Source organism: Haliotis rufescens, unplaced genomic scaffold (genome assembly GCF_023055435.1).
Source record: "Haliotis rufescens isolate VD_foot unplaced genomic scaffold, xgHalRufe1.0.p SCAF_25, whole genome shotgun sequence".
Lineage (NCBI taxonomy): Eukaryota > Metazoa > Mollusca > Gastropoda > Lepetellida > Haliotidae > Haliotis > Haliotis rufescens.
In genome coordinates this window covers 6,338,525-6,349,470 of record NW_025963946.1, presented here as the reverse complement: position 1 = coordinate 6,349,470, position 10,946 = coordinate 6,338,525, and the positions used below count along the sequence as shown (strand labels likewise).

The following is a 10,946-nucleotide window of genomic DNA, read 5'->3' as shown; positions in this document are numbered from 1 at the left end:
GGGGACACCAGAAATTGGCTTCACACATTGTACCTATGTCGGGAATCGAACCCGGGTCCTCGGCATGACGAGCGAACGCTTTAACCACTAGGCTACCCGACCGCTCCATGTAATTTTGAAGAATGTCGTGCTATAGGTGGGGGAGCAGACAATGTGTTAAATAACTTTGGAACAAGTTTGTTAAATTTATGCAGTGTCCTAAATATACATATCATGAATGGAAGATGTGGGTCAGACTCAGAAGTTGGAGACTACACGTTTATATCGACAATCAAGGTGCCAGCGTGATAGATTACATACTCTGTTCATCTAGGTTGTTTGACGTATGCTGTAATTTCAACATGGTATCACGTACGGAATCCTCTCACTTTCCTGTCATGGCTAGCTACATACTTCCGTGCAGTCTGAACCCGTGCTAGCTCATGGTAATAAGAAGGCTTCCAAATTCGTTTGGGTCAGTGATAAAGCTGACCAATTTATGTACAACTTGTTGAGCAGTGGATGATTCTCTTTATTAGACAAGGCTGTTGAGGAAGTGTTACACAGTATAGACGAAAGTGTTAGATACATGTCAGAGGCCTTGTGCACGGCAACAAGTGATATGAAATAATGAACTTTTAACAGTGTACCTGGTCAACAATGGTTTTACCGTGAATGTGAGCTACCTTAAAAAGAAAGATGTAAATATTGAAACAATTTTAGGAGAAAAAAGGATAATAACTCATTATATGAATATAATCATATAAGAAATAAATACAACAGTGTATGCAGAGAAAAAAAAGCAGGAAAAAGATTGTACACGCGATTCTAAACAATTTTGGACCACTCTTAAAGGGCTAAATACTAATTGTTATACACAAAACAATACTCCAATTGATGACCGGTTTAACTCTTTCAAGGATCTATTTTCAACTTCTACAGAGAACGAGGAAAGATGTTTTGATATCGACGAATCGACTGCATTTGATAACTTTTTTTGTCAGTTAACTTCAGATATTCTTGATTCGCCTATAACAAGAAAAGAAATTAGAAAGCATTGCAAACTTAAAAAGTATTAAAGCAGCTGGTGAAGATAACTTGATTCCTGAATGTTTTAAATATTCGTTTGATATTCTCCTCCCCTACCTTGAAATCCTTTTTAAGGTTATGCTAGAAAAGACTTATTTTCCAGAACAGTGGACTTTGGGGATTGTAATTCCTTTGCACAAACAGGGATCAACTCATGTCACCAACAACTATAGGGGTATAACTCTTTTGAGTGTTTTCATTAAGGTTTCTACCAGTTTTATATGCAAACGTGTAGTATTTTGGACCGATTCCTTTAATAAGATAGATGAAGGACAAGCCGGTTTCAGGCATGGATACTCTACACTTGATAATGTATTTATATTGCAGACACTTGTACAGACATATTTAGCACGAAAAGGAGACAAAATGTATATATTTGTTGATTTTGCTGGCTTAATTAACAGAAACATGTTGTGGTCCCTTTGCAAGTCTTAAGGTATCAGTACTAAAATTGGTAAATTACTATGTTGCATATATCACAATGTGAAGGTTTGTGTTCGAAACAATAACACCTTATCTGATTCTTCTATTGTAGTATTGGGGTTAGACAAGGATGTATTCTAAGTCCATTTCTGTTTCCTTTTTTCATAAATGAACTTTCGATACAAATATCTGAAAATTGTAACGAGGGCATCCAACTCCATCCGGAAACTATTAAACTTTTTCTACTCCATTTTGCTCATGATATACTTATGTTGTCGAGCACAGTACCTGGACTTCAAAGTTAAAACATGCATTTAAGTACTATTGTAACAAATGAAAATTGAAGGTCAATATCGATAAGACAAAGGTAAAAGTTTTAAAAAATGAAGGGAAATTATCAAAACGAGAAAAATGATTATATAAAGGTAAAAAACTTGAGATTGTAAGACATAACATTTCACAAATCGATTTACTTGGTCACTTCATTGCAAACAAAGCCGCACTGCAAGCCAAAATGATTTTAATTGGCATTTTACAAAACCTAAAACCCCTTGGAAATATCAGCTATGATACTTTTTTCAAGGTTTTCGACACAGATCAGTCCTATTCTACTCTGTGGTGCTGAAGTATGGGGTCTAGAAAACTATGATAAATAGAGAAGTATATATTTAGTTACATAAAAGTAATAAAATATTGGATAAAATTGCTTAAAATGGCAGAGAACCAGATTCCCAAAGAAATGCTGTAACATGATGATTCTTTACGATAGCAGAGGTAAAAATAACTGAGCCTCGGGCGTCAAAAACATACTCCAATCTTGCGGGTATGAGGGCATTTGGAGAGAGCAACATGTAACAGTACCAGATCATTTCGTATATAATTTAAGACAAGGGCTGAAAGATATGTATTTTCAAAAGTGGTACTCTTCACTATGTTTACACAAGAAGTTAAATCATTACACCTGTTTTAAATCATTTATTCTTACTGAAAAATATCTTTTGGATATAAATGTTATGAAATTCCGAACAGCACTATCCCGTTTCAGTTGTAGTTCTCATGACCTTCTAATAGAAAAAGTTAGACATTAAGCGATATCAAGGGAAAACAGATTGTGTAAGTATTGAACTTGCCACGAGATAGAAGATGAATACCATTTTTTGCTAGTCTGTCCATTGTATGCAAATATTAGAAAAGATTTGGTTGGTTGGTTTGTTGTTTAACGCCGCACTCAGCAATATTCCAGCTATATGACGGCGGTCTGTAAAATAATCGAGGCTGGACCAAATAATCCAGTGATTGACATCATGAGCATCGATCCATAGAATTGGGATCGATGACATGTATCAACCAAGTCAGCGATCCTGACCACCCGATCCCGTTAGTCGCCTCTTACGACAAGTATAGTCGCCTTTTACGGCACGCATGGGTTGCTGAAGACCAAGACAAAGCAAAGTCGATTGTACGATTCCGACTTTATCATGAGCATGTGTTTATGGATCACTATCAAAAAGTAATGATACCAGGAGTTTGCGAAAAGGTGAGCGTACACTGCCACACCGGTGGCACCCGTCACAAACACATGCACAGGCAAGTCAATTGTTTACCTGAAAAAACACGGGTACAAGTCAAAATAGGGAATTGCATCGGACATCATTTTTGTCACTGATGCGCCTAATCTGTCCTCCATATGTCTGCCATAAAACGTTTTGAAAGCTTTACTGAGGCCTTGAATGTTTCGAGCAGGAGTCGTATGACGCTCTTTGAAATCTTGGTGGAAAGGGCATGCTCGATTGTATCTCAAAAGTTGTAAAATGTAAACACCAAAGACTGGTACTGCTAGAATATTGCTCGACATAAAACAATTGTAATCAATACATTAAATGTACAAATGATAACAGTCGGACACAAGTCAAATATCTTTTATAAACCCTTTGTGGCAATACATCAAAGGTACAAATTACAAAAATCGGTCACAAGTTAAATATTTTACCTCAAACACTTGTGATCAATACATCAAATGTACACATTATAGCAATCCGACACAAGTTAAGTAAGACCCTTGTGTCAATACATCAAATGTACAATTTATAGCATTTTGGACACAAGTTTAATATCTTACCTAAAACACTTGTGATCAATACATTAAATGTGCAATTTATAGCAATTGGACACAAGTCAAATATCTTACGGAAAAAAACCTTTGTCTTGTAAACAACTACCATTTGATTACTTGAATCAAGGATGGCTTTTGGGTCACACAGAGCCAGGTAGCAATTGTATTGAGAGTGTGATGTGTTTCAATAGTTGTAGTCTGTTGTTGGAGCAAATGCATACCGCACTGGAAATCTCGACTTCGAAACAATTAGTGAATCCTGCAATATGCAATAGGAAATGTCAGCAATGTGCCATCGGCGATGTGCATACAATGAACCACTCTGCAGTTAAATGAGTTGGGTTTAACGCAGCTTTGGGCAGTATTCCAGTTGCATCACAGAGCACTCCCTAGGCGTTTTATGACTGACAGATAACTGAGCCTATCCTATATAATTTGTTCATAAGACGCACACAGGATACTCTAATGTTATAAGAGTATATACATGATGCCCCAATGGTCTTTTATTGAATGTTGAATTAATTATCTAAAATAACTTGTGGTTCCCTTTCTTCATCAGTCATACAGTGTTAGAGGGAAGAATGTTTCACAGAAGAATTTCCTTCCTTCAGGCCTATAGATTAATTTGGATAGTTTAACAGTATGAAGAAAAAGGTGCCTTGTTTCAAAATACTTTTGTGTTCCGTTAATATCTCCGTGCTGAAAATATGTTCCAGGAATCTCATAAACATTCTTCAACTTTTCTATTCCACGAAAGACAGTCGGAAATATAATCTCAAAATATAGATTGAATTTTGAAAAATGTTCCATGTAATACAAAAAGTCATCCTTGTATTGTTCAGGAACGTAGGCGATGTCTGATGCACCAATAAAGAAACCATCTTCCAATCCGGAATTGTTCGAAAGCATTTCTGTGAAAAAAGTATATCTGTGTGCATCTACAAATTTTAAAGCTTCAAGGGCGGCCTTGTAAGTTTTCAAACCAACCTTGGGATTTTGAAGACGATCCCATGTTATTGGTTTAGACTGTTGTACAACCCTCGAGGGGTAAACCCAGAGTTTGTTAAGAGGAGAAAGATGAATGTTCCACATATTTAGCAACACGTCATCGCTAATGAAAAGATACCCATCAACTCTAAACTGCATTTTCATTGCTTGTATCAAACAGTTATGACCAAACCACCCATCACCAATATCAAGCTCTATGAAGGACAAAGGTTTGTGTAGGAGTTTAGCATGTGCGTCAAATTGATCTTTATTGGTTCCACAGTAGACAGTATGCGGGAAATGCAAGCTATACATCATCTCAAGAAATGCGAGGTTCTCATAGTGGGGCCAGTTAAAGACAACGATTAAAAGAAGATTAGGATATGAAATGGGTATCTTAAAGTCTTTCAGTTTGTATGTGCTTAATGAATGATTACTGCAATATGAAACTATTTGACTAATGTGTGACACAAACGCAGGTGATTCCTTATCTTTGGAAAATATCCTGGGTGGTGTCTGTTCAGGTGCCCAGAATGTGACATTGACCTGTTGGTCAGTCAAATAAGTTTGATTAGGCAATTTCAAATCATTCGTGACCTGTGCACTGTCCTTAAGCAAACCAAATGGAATTCTTTCTGGTTCCTTGTAACCTAGAGTATTTAAATCCTTGATCCAGAGAGAAGTCAGACGTACATCCCGTTCCTGCCAAAATTGCTCATGCTCCATGTCGGTTGATAGTTTAGCCATACATGCAAAAAATGTCTTATCTGCTCCACATCTCCATTTGGACAGGAAATCAACGAGGCGATCTGTCTGGAAATATAGGTCCTTCTCATCCACAGCATCTTTCATATAGGAGTGGGAGTTCCTCTTCTGGAAAGCGTTTGGTGGGAAGAATCCTAAGTTTCCTCCCATCTCCCACAGGAGTCTCTGAGCCCAGTAGCCTCTCCAGATGTCACACACTCGGAACGTTGTTGTAGTTGGAATCAGTAGTGCCCATAATGCATCATACAGGAAAAGGGTATTCTGGGAATTAAAGGGTGAGAACACCCCAGCTGGAACAATTGCTGGTGGAGCTCGGTCATCAAAGGTCACATTTAGCTGAGAATGAGTTTGTTTTCGGGTCAGTCTGAAAATGGCATCCATATCCGGATCGCCATTGACCACACCCTGCTGAATAGACGGGGTTTTCCAGTGATTCAGCTGATATTTCATTGTAATATTTTCTCCCACAGAAACAAGTGGGTACCCTCTTGGCCACAGTGTTGGCTGTCCAAAATGGCGGTAAGGGTTGAAGAGCTTCTCCCCTTTATATAAGAGTCCCCACATTGTTGGATCCAGAACAAAGTGTTTCAGAGAATGGAGTGGATGGTTGTCGTCATCAGTTTCATAAATGATTTTTGCACCATGGGCTATTGCAAACAGATATCCCACTGTCTTTCTGGCGTAACTCTTCTCCGGAAGAAGAGACACTGTGTCAAAATCCAGTTGACGCTGATCTTCTATACTTAAATATACACAGTTTGGGTACCTGAAATATTGAAATGCTTTATTGAGTACGACATTGTTTCAATGAGTCATAATACGTATATTCATTAACGACATGCTAATTACAGCAAATTAATTGGCTAATGGAGTAACATATGTGTGCGTTGTTGTCTTCAAATAATGTAGGCTATTTGCGTACTTTGAAACTTATTTAGTTGCTAAGCGTCTCAGGCATTTTCTCTTCTGCACAGGACGTATGGCCAAGTCGTGTAAGGTGCCGCAAGTGGCGTTGCGTCCACAGGTGTGCTAGAAGTCTATGATAGTGAGTTTGAATCCCTGTTCTCTCCGGCTATGTATCTAGGTTGTTCAACGCCATATTCGATTTCAAGGGTTTCATCAAAGTGGCAAATGTCTATAGTGCGCATCACTTTCCTCTGACATGATGCTGTTCACAGCGACATTAAGTCAACCTCACTCACTCTACACAGAACACAGAAAGCAGAGTCGGGAAACTTAAGCAGAAATTCTACCATGGATTTAAAAGAGATTGGTTTTCTATTTGGTTACTCTGAATGAAACATTTAGTTTGCCCACCGCATCACGCTGAACGCTGGGATTAAATGAAAGGTACTTCTTCCTCAACCAATGTGGACAGGCATTTTGAAAGAATGTTAAAAAATGATAATATGTTATAAGATGCAGAGTTGAGGTAATTACAATATTCACAATATAGGGCAAATCTATAAATTCAACCAAGAGAGTGTATTTAAACCTCTTTTTTTATCGACAACAGAGAGCTTCAAATTTGGTGTTTTTCTATGTCTGACTGAGACGTCATTTACCTTGCGCCACAGCTAAACTTTGGAAGGCTTGATTATTTTTCTTCAGGGTTTTTTACTTCATATTCTCTTACAAAATAGCTGAACTACACATTTTGCTTTGAAGTTATGTTATATAGAGAAACTCACCCTCGTGTCTTGATTTCAAATATATAAACACAAGTTGATAAAAGTGGAAAAAACTCCGGGGCTTACCGAGGAGTCTTTCCACTTTTATCAACGAGATTTGATATATGTGATATCATAAGACACGAGGGTGAGATTATATTTACCATCCAAAACCATTCTTCCATCTTTTTCAGTTTGTTGACAGAAATAAGCAGTGTAAAACGTAGACTAACAGCTTCAGTAGCAGATACATTAGTGATGTCATTGATTGTGACGTCATGGTAACAATGACGTCACAAAGCATTGTAATGCAATTTCATTGCAGCAATATCTAGAATGTAGATATCGCTTCATTCCACCCAAGCGATAGCTCCTTCGGAAGCCAGTTTTGGATTATAAATAATATTAATAATAATAGATGCCCTGCTTTGGCACAAACACAGTATCTTAAGCGACATGATGGAATGGCTAAATCCTTTTATTACCGTCCTTGCAATGCTTGTGGATTTGACAAAGAGGTCCATCCGTGGTACGACCCGGAATATGTAGAGGGTATCATGGAAACTGATAAACACAAAAATCTTTGGAATAGGCCCTTTTCAGCCTCAGACCTGACCTTGTCCTTTTTGATAAATCCAATGAAACCATTCGACCAAGTTGTCCGACTCCTCATTGTTCTCGGTGCCTTTGGTTTGGTACCTCCCAATCTGTTGACTGACATTGGGAGAGTACCCGGGTTTGCTGCCAGGAAAACTTCTGACAATCTTGGTAATGCAGAAGGCTACAGTGTTGGGATGTCCTCACATTATCCGAAAAAAATCTGGGTGGGTTTGACAAGGCAGCGCTTCCTGGGAGAAATCCCATTCGCTGTATGGGCTGCATGTAGAGGGGGCAAGGGCCCTGAGCTGATGATGAGCCTGACTGTGCCAGGATCACCCAAACCCTCTTTGCTTCATTTTTTATTTTAAAAATAATAATAATAATAATAATAATAATAATAATAATAATAATAATAAATAAATAAATAATAATAATCATGTCAAATCGGCCGAGACTCAGTTGTTCAAGGAGAGGCTATCTGAACGACCTCTGCATCGGGTTTATGTGCAGTATGTTGAGACGATCAGCACCCCTGCAGAGTCCTTCGCTTGGATGAAGCCGACTGGCCTGAGAAGTGAAAATCACTTCCCACTCGAAACCGTCAATGTGCACGGCTCCCATGGGCGAAAGCTATGAACACACAATGCCATTTAGAAAGTGGTCAAAATTCTAAATGGTATTGTGTGTTCACAGCTTTCGCCCATGGGAGCCGTGCCAATATACACTTGCCTGAGGGGTTTACAAAGTATGTGATCTAGACTACCAGTTGTTGGACTTTCATTTTTGTGGAAGCCTCGGTGACTGAGTGGGTGAGATCGCTGAATTTGTGTGCTGGAGATAAGGTGCCTCACTCTGGCAGTGTGGGTTCAAATCCAGGACGGAACTCAACCAAAAAAGTACGAGAATCTATACTTTATTGAGAAAGTGTTATCCCAAATATAACATTTGTTACAAAAGTCTTTTTACAAAACAGCACCATTTCAATAGTTTGTTCCCACTGACAATTACTACAAAGATAACAATCAGCAGGTGGTAATTTCATATTATTTCAAGATGCTTAACTGGCCATGAAGATGACACAATGTTCTTGATATTATTTTAGAAAAAATATAAGCAATGATTTTAATAATTAAACAAAAACAATCAACAGCATCTTTTAATATCTCCATGTCTAAAAGAAGGACACCTTTCTGTATAAAACAATATACAAGCAGCTACAAAATATTGCCCCTTAGGTATGTCAGGATCCGCTGATACTTGGCTTGTCAGTTTTACACTTGTGCACAAGTCTACGACCTGCGTCACAGTCGGGCTAAAACCAACCTACCCACACTCTTTCACTCCATTCTACTATACACTCCTACGTAAGGTTTACCTCCAGTCCCTTGGAGTCTTGGTGTCCCCGACAATAACGACCTTCCATCCAGGAATCTCTGCCAGGAACTTGATGTCCGGTGTTGGGTAGGAGATGGATGTCACAACTATCCATTTATCAGACCGTACTGAGCTGTAGTTGTGTCTCACCCTAGGAAACAAAACATTAAAGATCATTTCATGTTGAAGACAATAATGGGATGTGGTTGGTTGGTTGGTTGGTTTGTTGTTTAACGCCGCACTCAGTAATATTCCAGCTATAGGACGGCGGTCTGTAAATAATCGGGTCTGGACCAGACAATCTAGTGATTGATATCATGAGCATCGATCCTCGCAATGTGGGATCGATGACATGCATCAACCAAGTCAGAAAGCCTGACCACCCGATCCCGTTAGTCGCCTTTTACGACAAGCATAGTCGCGTTTGACGGCAAGGATGGGTTACTAAAGACCTATTTTACCCCGGATCTTCACGGGTCGAATAGGCATGTAGCGATTTTGAACATCTGATATCACGATCAGCTGACCAGCCTTGACAGTGCATATCTTAACATCGTTGTTAAAACATTGTTAAGAACATAATTTTATTTCTAACATCCCGGGATATCCACGCGTACGCAAATCCATGCGAAAAAGGAATGCGGGGTTTATATCCCCTGAGTCATCAAGGAACTTATGCATGTAATATCACCGTCTAGAGTATCGTGTATATGGTTGTCTGAGCAAACGTATCCAGTACGAGATAACTCTACATTGATAGTTTACATATATCGGGTGCCTTCCGCATTCTGCTAAAATTCCCTTAGTTGGTGGCCGGTAGCCGATAGTGTCATTTACCACAAGCATAGTCGCCTTTTACGGCAAATGTGGATTTCTGGTCCGGTTTTCTGCATGTATGTGGTCAGTAAGTGAGGGAGGGAGAAGATGTGTTTAATGCAATATTTCATCTGTATCACGTTGCCATAGAAATAATCGAGTCTGGTCAAACTAGTGGCTGATATTATAGGCAACGTCCCATATTGTGTCATATACGACTTGCAAGAGAGAACAGGGAAACTAAGAAGATTATTAAAATAAAGTATTCCAACTCGTCTCAAAAAAAGGTAACGAGAAACCAGATGAATTGTGTATGTCGTTTTTTGGCGCCCAAGAACGCCGTTGCCGATATTATTGTGATACATCATCACATCAACGCTGCTGATGAAAACCCATAAATCTCACCTGTTGTGAAATGATGAGGCCATTAAACGCAAACAAATCACTCCTACTACCACGGTAGCAAGGCAAAACATAATTGTCTTCATCATCGCTAGTCGCTGCATTCGGCCTCCAAGAGTTAACATGCTGTTCCGATGCAAGTTGCCTGCCTGATGGATCTATCAGCTCTGACACCGACACAGTGCTACACGCATGACACAGCTGTAACGTCATTTCGGTCTCTACTCCCCGAAGTGATACACAGACTGTGTCAGGGACAGCGATATGAACCTACTCGTATCCACTGAAGCAGTACGTAGAGTGTTACTTGCAGCAAGCACTGACCGAAGAATACTTTTCAATGGGAGCGAAAAGCCCGGCAACTGTCTAAACTTGAAATGCCCTGAGGGCGGATATAGCACAGTTTGCTTTTTATATGATTTATTGTATCTTCTTGAATATGCCCTGAATAGTTTGTACTGAACACAAAAAATCATTTTATAAAAAGTTAAGGACCGTGACGTGTTGTCTAGTGTACCCAGAGCTTTTCAAAGAAAGGCCTCATATTTTCTGACGGTAAAGCAACTTGTCTCGGTTGAGTTGCAAATATTTGACACTTAAAGCCTGTACCTGGTTAGTCAAGAGAAATAACAATACTTGTTTTTTACGCTTTAATAATCACAGTCACGATGGAGTATAGGCTACCATGTGTGTTTGGATGATACATACACATACAAGGCCTCATACAC

The 10,946-nt window shown here is 39.0% G+C and overlaps 1 protein-coding gene across 1 annotated transcript; it reads right to left on the bottom strand.

Annotated features, from left to right (window-relative positions):
- Window positions 1–3,400: 3,400 nt before the first annotated feature.
- LOC124150021 (probable glycosyltransferase STELLO1) lies at window positions 3,401–10,474 on the bottom strand. Its single transcript, XM_046521891.2, has 3 exons — window positions 10,222–10,474; window positions 9,002–9,151; window positions 3,401–6,122 (listed from the first exon to the last, which is right to left on the bottom strand). The coding sequence occupies exons 1-3, from the start codon at window positions 10,341–10,343 to the stop codon at window positions 4,160–4,162; spliced, it is 2,235 nt and encodes a 744-aa protein (XP_046377847.2). The 5' UTR covers window positions 10,344–10,474; the 3' UTR covers window positions 3,401–4,159.
- Window positions 10,475–10,946: the final 472 nt, after the last annotated feature.